This window comes from Podarcis gaigeae (assembly GCF_964106915.1).
Source record: "Podarcis gaigeae genome assembly, chromosome: 10".
NCBI classification, from domain to species: Eukaryota; Metazoa; Chordata; class Lepidosauria; order Squamata; family Lacertidae; genus Podarcis; species Podarcis gaigeae.
The window spans coordinates 66,081,259-66,102,076 of NC_139686.1; the positions used below are offsets into that span (position 1 = coordinate 66,081,259).

The window sequence follows — 20,818 nt, forward strand, 5'->3', positions numbered from 1 at the left end:
AAGACCTCTGGAACGATTTAAGTACTTAACCCAAGGTACCACTGTACTTTTAAAAGACAACTGAAGGCGGCCCTGTTTAGGAAAGTTTTTAATGTCTGACGCTGTATTGTTTTTAATATTCGGTTGGAAGCCGCCCAGAGTGGCTGGGGAAACCCAGCCAGATGGGTGGGGTATAAATAATAAAATTATTATTATTATTATTTGAATGTCTGAATGGTTTGGATCTGGGATATTTTAAGCACCACCTTCTCCTGTCCAAATCTGCCTGTCTACTAAGAACTTTGGAAGAGCTCTTGTGTCCCTCAACATCCCCAGAAATAGGTTTAGCAGGACCAAGGAAGAGGGCCTTTTTGGTAAGCTATACAGTGGAACCTTGGTTGTCGATCTTAATCCATTCCAGAATTCCATTTCCATGTTCGAAATGGAAGCATTCACTTCTGGGTTTTTGGGCGTTTGGGTTCCGAATCGTTCGGCTTCCGAGATGTTAAAAAACCAAGGTTCCACTGTATTTTAGGCTACTGCTTCCTTTTTATAAAGGTATTAGGAATGAATAGTTTTTAACAAGCTATGGATTTGAGGATGGGGCGTCATGTTTTTAGTGCTGTTTTGTTATTTCCTGCATCGCCTCAGAAATGGTATGTCCAGAAGGCTTTAGATGGCTGCCTCCTGTCATCTGCTGTGCCTTGTAAAACGAAACATGTAATATTCCCTGCAAGGTGTAGGGTTGTATATTTGCAGCCAAGCAGCTGGTTCTGTGGCTGACAGTGATTGCAGCTGCTGACAAGCCTTGGAAGAAAAGCATCTTAGAACTCGATAGATTGACTGGAAGGATCCGAAATCGACGAGATCAGAGATTTATAGAAGATTGGGAAAAGTTTACAGAATATATGCATAAATTAAGTGATAATCAAATAATGTTTGTAAGCTTTAATGAAGCTCTGTAAGAAGAAATGTTAGAATATGAGTAAAACTAAGAAATAATTTATAAAAGCAATTGAAGAAAGGCTTTAGAAATGTGCAAGGAATTAAGAAGGGAAGGAGTATCAGGCAAGTTGAGGGAAGTCAAAAAGAGAATGGATATAAAAAAGATGTATGATTTGTATAAATTTTGTATTGGAAAAATTGAATAAAAATAATTTATAAAAGAAAAGCATCTTTGCTCTAATTAAAATGTACAGAAGCAAATGACAGCTACCCAACAGCTCTGGCTGACGCTGTACAGCCAAAAGCTTATTTCATTGGACTTTAAATAAAAAGTGTCCAAATGGACAGTGTTTTTCTATTTAGCCCCGGGGAGCAGGAAAATTGTTGCAGCAAAATACACGTGGAGCGTAATCTGGCAGGACATTTGCCTGTACAAGATCTCTGGGAATGAATGGGAACTGTACAAGCGCGTTGTTACCCTTTCATGCAGCTCAACAAGCCTTGTGCCAGAAAAAGCCCCTGTGTGAGTTTATATTTTGGCTTGTGAATCGGATAATCCCACTATATTTCAGTAAGACTACTCAAGATAAATGCATGCACCTTGGTTCTCAAATTTAATCCATTCCAGAAGTCCGTTCCAAAACCAAAGCGTTCCAAAAAAACAAGGCACGCTTTCCCATAGAAAGTAATGCAAAACAGATTAATCCATTCCAGACTTTTAAAAACAACCCCTAAAACAGCAATTCAACATAAAATTTACTATCTAACGATACCATTGATCCATAAAATGTAAGCAATAATCAATGTACTGTATTATATAATTAAGACAGTGTTGTAGATGATAAAAATTTAATTTATTTTTTTTTACCTTCACTGATGATAGCCATTGTTTGGATGGGGGGCTTTTATCCATTTCCGCAGTCATGCCATCAATCAATCAGTAGCTGAACTGGGTTACACAAAGTCACAAAAACAAATGAACCGAAAAAGCCTCAAAAACAAAAACGCAAAATAAAGAGCAAAAACAAAAGTGCCAAACTTAAATCTGTTCCGGAAGTCCGTTTGACTTCCAAAATGTTCAAAAACCAAGGCTCAGCTTCTGAGTGGTGCAGGCACCCCAGAAAGAATAGCCGACAGCCGTATTGAGGTGGTGCAGGCACCGCACGTTTTTGAACATTCCGAAAAATGTTCAAAAACTGGAACACTTACTTCCAGGGTTTCGACGTTTGGGAACCAAGGTACCACTGTAGTTCTATATGGCTTAGCATGTGTGTGCCAAAGGTGGATTCCAATACTGTTCAGAATCATAGAATAGAATCATAGAATCATAGAGTTGGAAGAGACCACAAGGGCCATCGAGTCCAACCCCCTGCCAAGCAGGAAACACCATCAGAGCACTCCTGACATGTGGTTGTCAAGCCTCTGCTTAAAGACCTCCAAAGAAGGAGACTCCACCACACTCCTTGGCAGCAAATTCCACTGTCAAACAGCTCTTACTGTCAGGAAGTTCTTCCTAATGTTTAGGTGGAATCTTCTTTCTTGTAGTTTGGATCCATTGCTCCATGTCCGCTTCTCTGGAGCAGCAGAAAACAACCTTTCTCCCTCCTCTATGTGACATCCTTTTATATATTTGAACATGGCTATCATATCACCCCTTAACCTCCTCTTCTTCAGGCTAAACATGCCCAGCTCCCTTAGCCGTTCCTCATACGGCATCGTTTCCAGGTCTTTGACCATTTTGGTTGCCCTCCTCTGGACACGTTCCAGTTTGTCAGTGTCCTTCTTGAACTGTGGTGCCCAGAACTGGACACAGTACTCCAGGTACTTCCAGAAGCCCCCCGTCTCATCTCCCAATGTCTTGAAAAGGCTGAGAAACACCAACTCCAACACAGGCAGAGAAAGAAAGAACTGTCTGTGTAGTCTGAAGGAAAACAGGCACATTTGGTAGCATCAAAGCATTTTTAGGGTTTATTTTATTTAAATAAAAATTATAATTTATACCAAGACCCCCCCCTCCCCTTCTTTTTTTCTTTAAACAAGTGTCTTTAAAAAATGTACAGGGCAATTTATTTTTTTAAGTTCAATTTCTGATACAGTACAAGTCTCCTCTTGAACAAAAGTTACACTGCTAATGAAATATTTACAACTTCAAAATATAGACTCAAACCTCAGACATAAAAATTATTTCACATCCATTCTATTTAATGATTAGTAGCAGAAATAAAAAAATATCTGCCAAAAATGTACATCGTTCATTATAAACTACCAAGTTGGTTTGATTTAAGGGTTTGTAAATGTTCCTATCTCTCCAGCGCTTCCTCACTCGGTCTGCAGAACTCATCGTGAATTGGTTTTTGCTGGATTTTTGTGCGACGTTGCTACATAATTCGTCCGAAGTCGAATCTCGCCTCGCAAAACTAACACGTGTAATAAAACTTCCGTTTCTGGCAATTTTAGAAAGGGAAGATAAAATGTGATCAGCTTTCATCCGCCTTTATCTTGAAAAAGGTTCTCAAACTGGATCACTTCCAAAAAAAAGAGAGTAGAAGTTATCTAATTAAATACAAATATTCACCAATAAGCCACAGATAGAGTCAGAACAATACATATTGATACAGCAAATTTATGAAGAGTGGTTTTTAAAAAATGTTGCTGAAAAATAATACTTCACATTCAGTCGCCCTACTGAACCTAAATTCAGTTGGACTATACCGCAAATCCCATGGAAAGAGATGAATTCAGACCAAACCTAAGAGTGGTTACATCAGTACAGAATAGCCTGGCAAATGCTCAACATTTCAGGACATAGGAAATAAAAAACAGTTAAGGTATTCAAGACTGCCAAAGTTATTTTTAGGTTATTGTAACTAATGGCCTATCACACGACATAGCAGTTAAATTTGCGGTACTTCTGTGTAATGCCAAGTTGGATTTTGCAAAAGTATATGCATGTCTGCCCACCTTATCGCAGATTTGATCTGTAAATATCCAGTTCGTTTACTTGATAATGGAATGAACCCTCTTTGCACTGCAGATTGCAAAATACATTACTACCATAGCATTTTATTTTTAAAAAAAGTTTGCATTGTTCAAAGTGCAGACTGTTTCGAACAAACCTGTATTAGTAGTATCACAGCAGAGAGGGGAAACTAAAATTTAAAAACTACGACATACTGGCATTTTATTTTCATTGTTCTATTCTGAAAAGGTAAGGGACTGATTGTGGCATTATCAATACATCACAGCCGGACAGGACTTCAAGAAACCACATTCTAGAACAATACTTCAGTCGGCCACAAGTGGGAGGGGTTCACCAGAACCAGTACTTTCATGATCAGAGTGAAGGTAAAAATTACATTTGAAAATGATACAAAAATAAGAAAAACAGCTCACTCCGTATAAAATATAATCTGTTTTTCAAAAAACGAGAACTTCATGGGATCTGCTTCTGTTGAAAAGACAACTCAACATTCTACGATTCTGATTTAATGCTTATTTTACCCATCTTTTTATCAACTTGTTTACCTGCTGAGCTGATGCTTGACAAAACCCTCCCATAAAAGTCCAACATGTGTTATGCCCATGTTCCTTCAACTGGTTTCAAAGGGTATACAACATACTTGCTCAAAAAAAAGTATATAAATTGCCAATTGCCTTTTTTAAAAAAATGAAGTTGTGTTGGGCCGAGAAACTTACAACATTGCTCTTGGTGAAACTGGAATACTGTGAATCTTACATTGACATTTCGGATTCAGGACCGGACTAAACTTCCAAGTCTGTTTAAGTCCCTTTGAGAAGAGGAGTTTTGCAGTTGAAGAAAAGTGTGTTTTGCAAAATCCTGCCACTGCTTATTTCCCTTGCAAATTTATTTCTTCTAAAACAATGTGGAGAAAGCAGTTTTCTACCCTAACAAAGCCTGAAGTCCACAGAAATTCATTTTCCTGCACCAAGTGCACTGTTTAATAAGCAGAGCCCCTATTGCCTTTTTAAAAAGAAAAATGAATACAAGTTTTAGGATGGAGCAAGCAGAGGTGTATGTGCTTAATCCTTTCCCCAACTGAACTGCTTCACCCTCTCCCTCCCGCTGGGGTTCCAGTTGCGTTTTTGCCCTTTGCCGATGAAGGACTTGGAAGCTCACAGGGTAAGCAGCCGAGGAAATGCTCATGAGATGGAAAATGCAAGTGCAGAAAGGGTTAAAGATCCCAAATTACTTCTCTGCTCAGAATCTCCAAACCCCTGAAGCTGCTCATTTAAAAATAATAAAATTGGTCCACTGGTAATCCATTATATATATGCATTTGCACATAACATGGAGTTAGCGCTTGAAAAATCGGGAGTCCATTCCTAGTTCTTCTTGATTAAAGCCTTCCGCGTACAAAGTGTTATTGAATTAAAAAGCAGAGAGGAAGCCTGCAAGAGGCAAGAACGATCAGCAACGGAAAATAAATTGGCATGTTTGTGCATAGGGGGAAAAACACCACCCCCACACTCCCAAACATACTACTATATTGAGGAGAGGGGAGACCAAACATTCTGCTGTGCGAATTTGATGAGCAAACCTGCCCTCATAGAGTGAGCCTGGACTACAGGAAACCAATTTTCACAACTTAAAAAAAACACCTCATTAGAACAAACGTTTTAAAAGAAGAAAGTAGAAAATCAGTGAAACTGTAAAGGCAGCACAATGCCAATTTATTCTTGGTGGGGCAAGGGAAATGAAGTTCCTAAAAATGGAGATTCGTCACAAAAATGACAAGTTTTACTAAAAGGTGCTTTCTATTGAAAACAGTGGCTTCCTCTGGTTTATCTTATCAGGGGATGAAAGAGCAGGCCAACTTTCACTGTGAGACATTATTATTATTTCTCAGCACAACGGACTCCAAAAGATGGGAATTCTTTGATAAGGTACAGGGGTCTTAGCAAGAAAGTTTGCTCAGACATAGTAACTACAGGTATTCCATATGCTCGAATAATATTATTTATATTTATCAAAAGCTCTCCAGAATTCGTTTATCAGGGCTCCCAAAAACACGCAGTTTATACGTTTTGCAAAGTCAGGCTGCCATTCTGCACCCAGTTACGTGGCATTACTGAAATCGACAATAATTGGACTGTGCGCAGAACCCGTTGCTGAGATTGTACCATCACGCCCTTGGATTTCAGGGTAGCGCAAGCCAGCTTCTATGGGCTGCCCCTCGAGCTAGCTTTGCCAAGGATCTTCCTAAGCTTTTTAATGTCCGTAAAATAAACATTAAAAGTGCTTGATGTGCAAGGCTAATAGTGATGATAGCACTTTCGCCGTGTTTTTTATTTTTCTGTTTTTTACAAAAGCTTTTTTTAAAAACAAAGACATGGAAGGCGTATATAAAATACACTTGTGTGTAACGTAAGACATATGCATCAAAGAAAATTATTGCAGAACCGATGAAGGATGTTCCACCTTTTTATTCACTACCGAGTGAGTAAAATTAATAGAAGTCTCCCCAGGAGAACCCACGGTGATCTGCTAGCTTTCGCTGGTGGATGCTGCAGAAGTTATCTTGATATACTGGTTGAAAATTGTCTCGAAAGCTTCGTCTCTGTGTACCATGGCACCAAACACCAAAGGCTTGAAGGGGGGAGGAAGAGAAAAGCAGAAGAGTCAGTAACAATAATGACTGAAATACGGAGATCTCTAGTGCATCGGTAAGAATTAACTGTGCAATCCTATACAGTGGTACCTCAGATTTTGAACAGCTTAGTTCACAAACAACATGGAACCCGAATGCTGCAAAACTGAAAGTACGTGTTCCGGTTTTCGAATGCTTTTAGGAAGCCAAACGTGCTCCATTTTGCATCCCCCAGTGTTTCCTGTTGCGCTGCTAATTTGCGTCCCCCTGTGTTTCCTGTTCCACTGCTAATTTGTGTCCCCCTCCCATTGTAATTCAAGTCTTCCATTTCTGATTGCAGTGTTCTAAGGTGATATTTGGAGCTGATGTTTGCTGCTTTTGTTGTTGCTATTTATTTTGCATTTTTTGTTTTGAGGCTTTTTCAGTTAATTTGTTTTTGTGACTGTGAGGATCCCAGTTCAGCTACTGATTGATTGATTGATTGATTGATTGATTGAGCGACTTCGGAAATGGATTAAAAAAAACCCCATCTAAACAATGACTATCATCAGTGCAGATAAGAAAAAAAATAATTTTAATTTTTATCATCTACAATACTGTCTTATTTACCGTATTTTATTCTTTATAAGACTCACTTTTTCCCTCCTAAAAAGTAAGGGGAAATGTGTGTGCGTCTTATGGAGCAAATGCAGGCTGCGCAGCTATCCCAGAAGCCAGAACAGCAAGAGGGATCGCTGCTTTCGCTGCGCAGTGATCCCTCTTGCTGTTCTGGCTTCTGAGATTCAGAATTTTTCTTCTTCTTGTTTTCCTCCTCCCAAAACTAGGTGCGTCTTGTGGTCTGGTGCGTCTTATAGAGCGAAAAATATGGTATTTTATAGTAAAGTATATTGATTATTGCTTACATTTTATGGATCAATGGTCTCGTTAGATAGTAAAATTCATGTTAAATTGCTGTTTTAGTGGTTGTTTTTAAAAGTCTGGAACAGATTAATCCGATTGGCTCCTGCAGCCAATTGGAAGCCATGGAAGCCCCTTCGAACGTTGGGCTTCCAAAAATAGTTTGCAAACCGGAACAGTCACTTCCAGGTTTGCGACATTCAGGAGCCAAAATGTTTGGGAACTAAGCTTCCAAGGTACGACTTCCAAGGTACAACTGTATTGTTATTATGCTATAGGAGAGAAATAATAGGGTGCAGCAAGGGGGAGAAATTAAAAAAAAAACTACCATGAAAATCAGGGTGGGAAGTCAACAAAATAAAAGAAACAATAATATGCATTGGAGTGTATTTGTGTATTGTTGTTTTTTGAAAATTTAATAAACTATAATTGGGGGGAAAGAAGAAGTCTCACTGAATTCAATGGGACTTATTCTCAGGTTACTTTCAAGTCATTGTTACCAAACGCCTTCACTAAATACGTTTCTCATCATTAACTTCCCCAAATCACCATGCTCTTTCCATTACTACTGACAAAGAACGTGACTCACTATTCCCTTTTTGCTCTAAAACACTCGCTGTGGTGGATTTTTGTTAAGACGGCCCATGCATATGCAAGCTAAAAAAGGACCCGAAACGTTTTCGCTTTCCCTGAAGATAATGACTAAATTCCCTTTCGTTGCAAATTGCAGCACAGATGCTTGCAACAACTAAAAAAAAAAGTTTAGTAAAGGAATCCGCGTGGCTCAAGTTAAGTGCTCCAAAAACAGACAAGCATTAATATTTCAGCCGGCAGAATAAGATCCTTTTATTTGCTTGCTCACTTTTTGCGTAGACGGCGTTGATACCGCAATCCCCATTCCGGATCCGGGAAGGACGGAAAGCACTTTGTACTGAAAAGAAGAAAGAAAAAGGAAATATTTAAATACTGAACCGGTGGAGGCAACGTGGGAAAGGCTCCAATCTGGCCAGGGCTGGAGACCTTCTCAGGTCGATAGCACAAAAGGGAGGGCATTAAAACAACGACATCAGCAGAGGTTATATTTTCTGAGAATCCTCCGGAAAAACAATCTCTCAAAGGACCTGTTGATGGCATTCTACCATTGCACTGTGGAGAGCGTACTAACTTATGGTCTGTGCGTGTGGTTTGGGAGCTGCACGGCCAGGGAAAAAACAATGCTATCCAGGGTTGTAAAGACTGCAGAGAGAATTATCGGGTGCACTCTTCCCACCTTAGATCAAATCTATGCTGCCAGGTGCCATAAGAAAGCGGCAGAGATAGCGCAGGATAGTGCGCACCCCGGAAATGATCTCTTTCAGCTTCTGCCTTCTGGAAGAAGGTATAGGGTAATAAAGGCCACCTGAAAAACAATTTCTACGTTAATGCAATTCTGGTTCTAAACGCAGCATAAGGGGTCTCTGTAGTATAGTGTATTTTAAAATGGGGTTTTAGAGTTTTTAGGGGGTTTTGAATGTTTTATGTAGTTTTTATGTAGTTTTATGTAGTTTTTCAATTTCATTGTTCCGCAAGGGACAATGACAATAAAGATATCGTATCGTATCGTATCGTAACATCATAATACTAGGAGAGGGGTGGACAACCCCTCTGCAGGCTTGAGGGCCACTGTCATTCCTGGGCAGCCTCTCTATACCCTATACCTGGAGGTCTCAGGGAGGTTCACAGCAAGACCACAACATATAAAATCAAACCAAAAGCAATAACCCAATAACAATCCCCCCCAAAAGAGCCACATTTTAAAATCGTATAGGTTGTGAATCAGGTCAACAAAAGGCCTTGTTAAAAAGTTTTTGCCTGGCACCTAAAAGTGTATAATGAAGGCACCAGGTGAGCATTCCACAGATGGGGAGCCACTGCATAGAAGGCCCTGTTCTCATGTTGCCACCCTCTAAACCTCTCTAGGAAGGGGCACACGAAGGAGGGCCTCAGAAGATGATCTCAGGGTCCGCGTAGGTTCATATGGGAAGAGGCGGTCCTTGAGGTATTGCGGTCCTGAGCCATTTAAGGCTTCAAAACCAGCACTCTGAATTGGGCCCGGAAGCTAATTGCTAGCCAGTGCAGTTGGACCAGGATCGGTGTAATATGCTCAAACTGTCTTGCTCCGGTGAGCAACCTGGCCGCTGAATTCTGTACCAGCTGGAGTTTCCAAACAGTCTTCAAAGGCAGGCCTACGTATAACACATTGCAGTAATCTAACCTTGAAGTTACCAGAGCGGTAGGTGGAGCTAGGCATATGAAAGGTATCTTTTTGTATGGTAGTTTTTGTATCTTTTTGTATGGAGAGCTAGGCCAAAACTCTCAAGGAGAGTCCAAAGCAGGGCTGGTGAGGCTTGGGTGGCCTGGGAAGGAGTCCCCAGAGCTAAACAGAGAGGCCTAGATGGCTCCATTTGGCTCTCAGGCCCAAAGTTCCCCATCACTGTACTAAAAGGTAAAATGTAAAGGACCCCATGGCAGTTAAGTCCAGTCAAAGGCAACTATGGGGTTGTAGCACTCATCTTGCTTTCAGGCCAAGAGAGCCGACGTTTGTCCACAGACAGCTTTCCGGGTCATGTGGCCAGCATGACAAAACCGCTTCTGGCGCACAGAGGACCATGACGCAAGCCAGAATGCACGGAAACACCATTTACCTTCCCACCGCAATGATACCTATTTATCTACTTGTACTGGCATGCTTTCAAACTGCTAGGTGGGCAGGAGCTGGGACTGAGCAACGGGAGCTCACCCCGTCGCAGGGATTCGAACCACCGGCCTTCTGATTGGCAAGCCCTAGAAGCTCAGTGGTTTAGACCACAGCACCACCCACATACTTGGGTCTAGGGGTGCCAACTTGAATACAACATTGCATAATCAATCACAAGACACTCATCATTTGAATGGCGATGCCCATCAACTTTGGGGGAGCTCTGCCCCCTCAAATATTTTATGGAGGTCCCTAGGGGATGGCTCCTAGGGTAGGATCTGCAATGGCCCAGAAATATGCTTGGAAAGGTAGTTCCTGGGTCAGTTAGCTGAGACAAGTATTTCAGAGTTGTTGCGCTAAGGAGATCCACATGATCTGAAGGTTCTACAGATCATAACAAAGAAACACAACACAATGACCAGAAGGGGCTTCCACCTCTGTACAGAGACTGGATCTAGGCGCCAATGTGATGTTCAAATGTTTTGCCTCAAGATACAGGAATACAACCTTCATCCTTATTATTTAAAAACAGCATGTTAAACAGACACCATGGACCTACCTTTTGAATATCTGTAATATCTGTCAATTTTATAACTTTATTTCTTTTAGATGAACCAGATTTGGAACTTTCAAAGCACAAATAACTGGACAAAAGGAAAGGAAAACATTACATATTATATAGATGTTTGAGGACCAAAATGATTCAAAGCCTTGCCAACTAACTTCAATTTTTAGTTTAAATACAAACCACTTTGCAAATCAACAAGGAATAATTAAATTGCCAGACAAATGGGGAAAAAAATGAAAGAGCAGTTACACCAAATCGAACAACTAAGCTCTATATAGTTTTAGAGACTGTCATACACTGACATTACAAACAAAACATGTGCATACACAATGCTAGAAGCATCACATATTAAATACCCTTCCATAAGGAATTCCACACAGATATATCACTTCCATTCATCAGGAAAGATTCAAGTCTCAGGAATATCCTCTTTCTCACCACTAGGTGCTTTTAGTCTATTTTTTTTTTTTTAAAGGATTGACATACCCACAGAAATCAATTGGCCTGCCCTGAGTGTGACAATGTTTGGTATCACCCATAACTTGAAGCTCTGTCTGTTTTGTGGAATATTGAAGATTACAGATGAGGTAAAAGAACACCCCCTTTGGCAATAAGGGGATATTCCCACCCCTGTGAAGGCAAATAACTACCCAGCACAAATTAAGGCTCAACTGACTACAGTTTGGGTGCTGCTTTTTTGCTTTGAAATGCTCTTTTTCCTAGCAAGAGTGACACCGTAAATAAGTTCTGGCTAAGGGGTGACTCCACTGAGAGCAAAAATAAGCTGTTTCTGTTCCAAATTAGAAGAGGCCTGTTCAGGGCCAAAGAGGCTCATGTGGTGGCCTTGGGAGGAGCCGGTGAGGGGGTTTCAACAAGTTTATGGGGTGAGAATATTGGGGCTCTATGGTGTGTACTTTAATCTATCATATAGAGGGACAGCCAGGAGCACAACTCACTTGCCCTGGCATTAGCCAGCAGAGGAAAAAATCCCAGGGGAGGAGATAGGTTTAAGATTCCCAACTCTTCTATGGGTGCAATTTGCAGAGCCCTTGGGATCGAGCCAGACATATAACATGTCACTTTAATAATACTTTAGAATGGCAGCAACACTTCCTGGAGAGCTTTGTCTGTCTTGAGTGACATGGTCATGTAGCCTAACACCAGCACACAGGTGTAACAAAGAAAGGCCTCTGGAGAAATTATTTCAGCTTCCCAGAATGCCCCCTTTCACGCCAATAAATTTTTCTTATAAGTTCATTTGGCTCAGCCCTCCGTCTTCTGATTCTGAAGTATATGAATGTGTAGAACTCCGAGATCTGCCTAACATGTGCATGGAATGGCACCAAGAAAACGTATTCCAGAAACACATCAGGTTCACCGAGTTCGAAGTCTGAAGCATTTCTCCTCAGACTGCAGAAATCCAGCCACTACAGGTCATTTCACTTTTACCTGTCTACTTTTGAGAATGGTAAGGAAAAGCTAAAGGACCGCTGGATGGTTAAAACCAGTCAAAGGCGACTATGGGGTGCGGCACTCAACTCCGCTTTCAGGCCAAGGGAGCCGGTGTTTGTCCACAGACAGCTTTCCAGGTCATGTGGCCAGCATGACTAAACTGCTTCTGGCACACAGAGGACCGTAACAAAAGCCTGAGCGCACAGAAACGCCGTTTACCTTCCCACCAGAGCGGTACCTATTTATCTACTTGCACTGGTGTGCTTTCGAACTGCTAGGTTGACAGGAGCTGGGACAGAGCAACGGGAGCTCACCTCGTTGCAGGGATTCGAACTGTCGACCTTCCGATCGGCAAACCCAAGAGGCTCAGTGGTTTAGACCACAGCGTCACCCGCATCGCAACAAAAAGGTAAATTTCCCTTGGACAGTGAAGTCCAGTCAAAGGTGACTATGGGGTTGCGGTGCTCATCTTGCCTTCAGGCCCAGGAAGCTGACGTTTGTCCACAGACAGCTTTCCGGGTCATGTGGCCAGCATGACTAAACCACTTATGGCGTGGTCGACCATGGCTGCGCGGATGTTACTGGCCCAGAGATGGAAAAAAATAAAGCCCCGACCAGAGAAGAATGGCAGATTAAGTTGATAGATTATTCTCAAATGGCAAAAATGACCGGAAGAATCAGAACAAAAAAAATTCCTTCCAGTAGCACCTTAAAGACCAACTAAGTCAGTTCTTGGTATGAGCTTTCGTGTGCATGCACACTTCTTCAGAATCAGAAATCAGGAAGACCAAAATTTTAGTAAGGAATGGGGAAAATTTTTAATTTATCTTAGACCATTGTAAACGGTTAAAATCGTGAGTAGGATTGCCGTTTAATGGTGATTTTTGGATATAATGGAGATGTAAAAGATTTGGATTATTATAAAAGATGCAGGAGGATTAACAATAGAACCCACAAAGGGGAGGAGGGAAGTCCAGGAGATTCCTTGGAATCTTGTTTTTATTATGTATGTTGGATATCTGATTGTAAAACTATAATTTGAAAAACCAAATAAATAATTAATTTTTTTTAAAAAAAACCCACTTCTGGCGCAACGGAACACCATGACGGAAGCCAGAGCGCACAGAAACGCTGTTTACCTTTTGAGATAGAACTTCATTGCACCCAGGATATTACAGCTACACTTGGGTGACTCTTTTCTGACCCATTAAATCCAATTCTCTTATTATTTCTTGAGGAGACGCCTACTATTTAATGAATTGGTTCTACCTCATGTGAACAGTGAATGGATCCTGTTGCAACAAGTTCTGGCATTCTCATGAGGGGGGAAATCCACTGAGGGCTAGTTTGCACGCCCTGTATATTTTTCTTACATTTATTTACGGTGACACGTGTGAAATACCTTTAACCTTCTCCCTTGGTTTAATGGCACTTGCAAAAGTAGCTGCACTGTGTTTTTCCCTTTGAAATTTACAAAACTGCTGGTGCTCCCAGTTAGTCAATTTTTTCTCAGGCTGAAAACTCCTTTACAAATCGCATAAAGACTTACTTTTCTGTGACGTAAAGCACTCCATTTCTAATGTAGTCTGTGGGCATCTTCCTGTCTCTGTTAATTAAGCAGCAGCGCCAGCCATTCTCACACACTGTCAAAAGAAAACAAACACATTATACTTCATGCAAGAAATCAAGGGGCCAAACCTTCACAATGGCAGCCCAGGAAAAAGAGATTTCCCCCCCAAAAAAGAAAACGGAACGCGGACATGTTTTGTTCACTTATGGTGACAAATCTTTCTTTAAAAGCAACAAGGCCATGTACCAGAATTCCAGAATGCGTACCAAAACTTTTTCTAAACCCTGAAGTATTTGTTTCAAGAACTGGGTTAAGTTACTTCTCTCGCAGGATTATGAACCTTTCCTGCCCTCTCAAATTCGTGCTACCACAAAAGGCAAACCAAGCGGCAGGCATCAGGTTCGCTCAAAGAATCTTATGGATGTCAGATAAAAAATTAATTTGGCCTCTTGCTCACAGGACCTAACAGCAGATAACATTACAGGGCAGTTCATTTTCTCAGTACCGCCGCACTGCGCGCAATTCTTTTTTAAAAAATGCGCTTCTATTTACGGCCAACGCCCGTGTATTACGTATGCGCTGCTACCTGACAAAGGACGTTCGTTTTCCGACAGATTAAATACTTCATAGAAGTTGCCTCTCTTGGTGGTGTGAAATCGGCTGCTGTCGTCGTCTCTGCTTACTCCCGTCGGGGCGCTTGAGCCCACACAACTTCGCGACGTTGCCGTTTGAAGCTGCAAGGAAATAAAATCGGATTACCGTTAATGCACGGCAGATGCATAAAGCGCACAGGGGCGGTTTTCCGATTTTATGCAATCCTTATAAAAACAACAACACCCTGCCTCTATTCTTCAGTACGTGCATTTATGGAGGGGGGGGGGGGACAGGACCAAGGCTTGATACCCAACACAACTGCGTGTCTTGCCCATGTAGACCAGTGTTATAAAAGGTCGGGAGTGGTGTTCATCAGTATGCGGATGATATCCAGCTCTACCTCTCTTTTAAATCAGAAACAGTGAAGGCGGTGAAGGTCCTGTGGGAGTGTCTGGAGGCGGTTGGAGGATGGATGGCGGCTAACAGATTGAGGTTGAATCCTGACAAGACAGAAGTACTGTTCTTGGGAGGCAGGGGGCGGGCAGGTGTGGAGGATTCCCTGGTCCTGAATGGGGTAACTGTGCCCCTGAAAGACCAGGGGCACAGCCTGGGAGTCATTTTGGACTCACAGCTGTCCATGGAGGCACAGGGCAAATCTGTGTCCAGGACAGCTGTTTACCAGCTCCATCTGGTACGTAGGCTGAGACCCTATCTGCCTGTGGACTGTCTCGCCAGAGTGGTGCATACTCTGGTTATCTCCCGCTTGGACTACTGCAATGCGCTCTACGTGGGGCTACCTTTGAAGGTGACTCAGAAACTACAACTAATCCAGAATGCGGCAGCTAGACTGGTGACTGGGAGCGGCCGCCGAGACCATATAACACCGGTCTTGAAAGACCTACATTGGCTCCCAGTACGTTTCCGAGCACAATTCAAAGTGTTGGTGCTGACCTTTAAAGCCCTAAACGGCCTCAGTCCAGTATACCTGAAGGTGCGTCTCCACCTCCATCATTCAGCCCGGACGCTGAGGTCCAGCGCCGAGGGCCTTCTGGCGGTTCCCTCATTGCGAGAAGCGAAGCTACAGGGAACCAGGCAGAGGGCCTTCTCGGTAGTGGCGCCCGCCCTGTGGAACGCCTTTCCAGCAGATGTCAAAGCGATAAACAACTACCTGATATTCAGAAGACATCTTAAGGCAGCCCTGTTCAGGGAAGTTTTTAACGTGTGATATTTTACTGTATTTTTGGTTTCTATGGAAGCCGCCCAGAGTGGCTGGGGAGGCCCAGCCAGATGGGCGGGGTATAAATAATAAATTATTATTATTATTATTATTATTATTATTATTATTATTATTATTCCGCGTGAGCCAGAATTAGATCCAATCTAGCCATTCAGAATTATCAGGTGGTACAATAAAACTTTGGGATGCGGGTGATGCTGTGGGTTAAACCACAGAGCCTAGGACTTGCCGATCAGAAGGTCGGCAGTTCGAATCTCCGCAACGGGGTGAGCTACCATTGCTCGGTCCATGCTCCTTCCAACCTAGCAGTTCGAAAGCACCCCTAAGTGCAAGTAGATAAATAGGTACCACTCCGGCGGTAAGGTAAACGGTGTTTCTGTGCACCGCTCTGGTTCGCCAGTAGCGTCTTAGTCATGCTGGCCACATGACCCGGAAGCTGTACGCCAGTTCCCTCGGCCAATAAAGCAAGATGAGTGCCGGAACCCCAGAGTTGGTCACGACTGGACCTGATGGTCAGGGGTTCCTTTACCTTTATCCTTTACAATAAAACAGGACTATACCACTTCTTACTGCAGACATGTGAACTGCGTACAGTGGTACCTCGGTTTTCGAACGTAATCCATTCTGGATTTCCGAAACGTTTGAAAACTGAGGCACAAAGGGCGACCTGCAAATTCAATAGAGAAAACTGGGGAAAAATCTCAGCGGGAGCTGTTCTATTTCTGAGGCGCGTTCGAAAGCGGAAGCATTTACTTCCGGGTTTTCGGCGATCGAAAACCGAGCTACCACTGTATTAGAAAGCTCCTGTACTGTCTGTGTGGAGCGTGTCCATGTGTCACAACTCTTGAGAAATCTAGTGCATCGGGAAGAGAAGCTATCTTGCAGAAACTTTTTTTTTTTCTAAATGCAGAAAGGTCTTACAAAGAGAGAGGAGTGAGAACATGCATCGCTGCATGTTCAGTCAGAAACGGCGCCATTTCAGGTGGGCTCTATTGTATTTTACTAAAGGCTGGCTGCGATCCTAAGTGGCACATGCAAACAAGGGGCTGTTCAGGCGTGCTTTTATTGTAAGCCACCCCGATAAAACGGGGCCGAACCGCAGGGTGTCATCGCAGCCAGATGGGCGGGGTACAAATAATAAATTATTATTATAATTATTATTATCGCAATAAATGATAAAAAGACGTTCCCATGTGGTCTGCCGTCCTGGCCCTTGGAAGGAAAGAGATCTGCTCAGTTTTTAATAAAATAAAATGTGCAATGGACCCTCAGGCTGCTATCTCGATGTTCACTCGTATATTACGCCCTCAAACTCTAAGGAATGTCAAAGTTTTGTTTAACCATTTGGCATCTTAAAAGCTGGCGCAATAACTCCTATTTAAGTAAATTCTGCTTGAATGTTTCAGTTATGCATTTTAAACCCAGCTGATTTCTTTGCTGTGCAGGGTTCCTCTGAGAGAGAGAGGTGGGGGATAGACATTCAATTCATCAACATCATATGACCATCTCAACTTGTCTGAACTGCAATCTTTAACGCAAAGCTTTTTAAAAAAAGTTCCAGTAGAATTGCAACTGAGAAATGAGAATATGGTGAACGGGTCATTCCACGCCAAATCAAAAACCACAAAAAAACCACCCTTTTTATTTTTAAAACATAACAAGTTCATGGTAGCCCTTTCTAAAAAAAAAAAAAAGTATGATACATGTGTTAGTTGAGGTTTGCATGTTATGGCTTATTGAACCTACCAAGGTACAAAATGGCTAAAATTCACTTTGCATGGTCGGCGACCCTTTTCTGTAGCACTCAATACAATTTTTGTACATTATTTTGAAAGAGAACAAAATTAGCTTTATTTTGATACCAAAATAAGCGCAATTGGTTCAAAAATAAAGTGAAACAGGTTTTTTTTCTAAATTGACGCAGAAATTGCATTCACGCAAAAATTGAAAAATTTTAAAATGTCTCCTGTGCCCAATTTTGGACCAAAAAAATCTTTAAAAATTAATTTGAGATTATCTCATAATTTTTTTTTAAGAAGATCTGGGTTGTGAGAGCACAGTCGAGTATTAAAATCAGTTGATTTGGCATGGAATGACCCAAACACATTCCCCAACAGCCATATTGGGTACAACTGGGCGTACCATTACTCTACTACAATGTTGCTGTTGCTATTTATTTATTGACTGCCCTTCGCCCTAAGGTCCTAGGGCAAGTTAAAACGATTAAAACACCATCTCAAGAGCAGCCTAAAACAGGAGATCATCACGGAAATAAGGTGGATCCTCAAAACGTGCTTCTCACAATGCCAAATGCCGGGAGTAAACAAGTGTGTTTGGCTCCTTCCACATCGTCACAAAGCGTTTTCCAGAAGGTTCTGAATCCTTTCAAGCACTGTGACCCCTCATCTTGGGCACATGCAACTGCCGGACAAATGGAGCTCCGGACTTCCTGGCAGGACTTCCTGGCAGCGGTATTTTTCTCGAAAAAGGGGTGCCGGAACTCAACACGAACGCCGCCTCCCCTTGTTCTCTCAGAACGGCAATGGCGCCCACCTGAGGGGCCGGAACTGAGTTCCGGCGAGTTCCGCCTGAAAAAAGCCCTGTCCCTTGGATGCCAGCCAGAGGAGGAGAGGAGATGAACAAGCATGTGGCCCTTAATTCTTGCCTCCTGTTTTGGATTCTCTCGCTTGGATCTCCTGCTTGGTTTGTCCTCCCAAAATTGGAGGGCTAGTTCTGAAGCAAAAACCTATAATCGGTGCAATTCAGAATGCTGATCTTTCATTTTTCCAAATCCTGTACCTCAAGGACCACCTCTCCCCATATGAACCAACCTAGACCATGTGATCATCTTCTGAGGCCCTTTTCCATATGCCTCCTCCACAAGAAGTCCAAAGTGATTCCTCTTCTCCTGGGCCTTTGGTTAATTAAACTATGGTCTTTTAAACTGGGTGGGGAGTACTGTTTTTGTTTGTGACTATGCTATGTGTGTAGAGAAGGGCAACCAAGGTGATCTAGGACAGGGTTCCCCAAACTTGGGTCTCCAGCTACTGTTGGACTACAAGTACCATGATCCCTAGCTAGCAGGACCAGCGGTCAGGGAGGATGGGAGCTGTAGTTGGAAAACAGCTGGAGGCGCACATTTGGGAAACCCTGATCTAGGGCCTGGAAACAAAGCCTTGTGAGGAGCAGTTGAAGGGTCTGGGTATGTTTGGCTTGGAAAGGAAGAGTCTGAGAAGAGACAACGAGAGCCATCTTCAAATATCTCAAGGGTCGTCTCGAGCTTGTCTTCTCCAGATCCGAAGGGCAGGACTCAAGCCAATGGCTTCAAGTTGCTAGAAAGGAGATTCTGAGTAAACTCCAGGAAGAACTTTCTGACAGTAAGAGCTGATCGTCAGTGGAACGGTCTCCCTCAGGAAGGTGTGGACTCTCCTTCCTTGGAGGTCACCTGCCATAGATGCTTTAGCTGAGATTGCTGCATTGCACGGGGGTTGGACTAGATGATCCTTGGGGTCCCTTTCAACTTTAAGATTCTATGCACCGTATTTTTCGCTCCATAAGACGCTCCTGACCATAAGACGCACCTAGGTTTTTTTTTGGGGGGGGGGGATGCAAGGAAAAAAATATTCTTTAAAGGGAGCGCTGAGCAAAGCCTGTATGCATCCCAGGCTCTGATCAGCGCTCCTTTTCACGAGCCGCGTGGAGCGTGTGTGTGGCGCTTGCAGGCCCGCAAGAGCCACACACACACTCCGCGTGGCTCGTGAAAGGGAGCGCGGCTCTTGGGGGCTTTGGCGGGAGATGGGGGAAAGGACAGAGCCGTGTGCTCTGTCCCTACCCACCTCCCGCAAGAGCTGCACGCTCTTTAAAGGGAGCACGGCTCTTGGGGGGTTTTCCATTCGCTCCATAAGACACACATAGAGCGAAATATACTGTAATTTTGTGTTTTGATATCGTATGAAAGGCGGCATAGAAATTTATATAATAATAATAATAATAATAATAATAATAATAATAATAATAATGAGAGCCTTCGGGTGTAGGACAGGCTCTGCACTGAAGAGTGTCACTTCCAATTACCCATAGCTCAGTGGTGGCTAAACTTGTACCTCCAGCTGTTTTTTGGACTACAACTCCCATCATCCCTAGCTAACAGGACCAGTGGTTAGGAATGATGGGAGTTGTAGTCCAAAAAACAGCTGGAGGTACAAGTTTGGCCACCACTGCCAGAGCTGGAGATAGCATATCTGTCCCCGATCTCCCTCACATAATTCTGTCTGACTCTGAACATCAGAAGAGGATCCTTTCGCTAGACGGCATTTAACAAGCACATCAAAATAACTCCTTCGACTAGATCTGGAAATATTATTGCACACAATTAATTCAAGATCATTCAGCTAGCAGGAGCCACACTTACTATGCATTTCCAAGAAACTACAAATTAAAACCAAGCCATTAAATATATGCAACACACACAAACATACAAAGTAACTGTTAACTAAATACATAAGCTTACACACGCATACACACACAAAAGGCATCAGCTCATTATGAACACAAATGATCCAATTGAAAGAAAGAAAGTGTTGCACGCTAAGATCCGTACCTTTTCATGCCCTGACAGCTAGCAGGAAAGGAAAAAACAAACAAACACAAATGTGACAGTGACAAAAGAAAAAAGCGAAATCTATTTAACTGTATAATATACAGAATAAAAAACATGAACTGAGTGAAGTTGCAAGGTTGTACATTCCAAAAGACTACACACAATGATTGCAATCTTAAAGGGAAAAGGAAAAAAAAATCACTCCAATGTATCAGTGGTTAGAGCATATATTTTCAATCCATTAAAATTAAATTAGCCCTTAACTAGATTTACCATTTCTGGCTCTTAATCTGTTTAACAGTGGGTGTAACTTTGCACTTCATTTTGTTTATAATTTGGTATTAGCTGAGAAAGTACGGCAGAAGGTTAATTTGGTGTAATGTAGATAATGAGTTCTCCATAGATTCCTTTGATAGACCAAACAAAAAGAATATATGCATATCGGCAAAGCAGCTCAACTGAAGAAAACCTGAACATTCAGAAAAAGAGTGCGATACAACCCCCTCGTGACTGGACCACGTAAAATTATGAGTGGGAAAAAGCAGTTCAAGGCTCTGTCAGATCAAAAGTGTCGCTGGAATGTACAGTGGTGCCCCGCAAGACGAATGCCTCGCTAAACGAAAAACCCGC

The 20,818-nt window shown here is 42.4% G+C and overlaps 1 protein-coding gene across 10 annotated transcripts in view; it reads right to left on the reverse strand.

Annotated features, from left to right (window-relative positions):
- Window positions 1–2,869: 2,869 nt before the first annotated feature.
- GRAMD4 (GRAM domain containing 4) overlaps window positions 2,870–20,818 on the reverse strand; it is a 114,611-nt gene continuing 96,662 nt past the window's right edge. For 5 of the 10 annotated variants that reach the window (XM_083701516.1, XM_083701511.1, XM_083701518.1 and 2 more), the window contains 6 exons: window positions 20,189–20,206; window positions 14,344–14,491; window positions 13,737–13,830; window positions 10,727–10,811; window positions 8,293–8,361; window positions 2,870–6,532 (listed from right to left, as the gene is read on the reverse strand). In XM_083701516.1, coding sequence (XP_083557642.1) covers window positions 6,431–6,532; window positions 8,293–8,361; window positions 10,727–10,811; window positions 13,737–13,830; window positions 14,344–14,491; window positions 20,189–20,206 — 516 coding nt within the window. In that variant the 3' untranslated portion in view covers window positions 2,870–6,430. The remainder of the gene's footprint in view (window positions 6,533–8,292; window positions 8,362–10,726; window positions 10,812–13,736; window positions 13,831–14,343; window positions 14,492–20,188; window positions 20,207–20,818) is intronic. The other 5 variants (XM_083701517.1, XM_083701513.1, XM_083701519.1 and 2 more) reach the window with 1 other exon arrangement.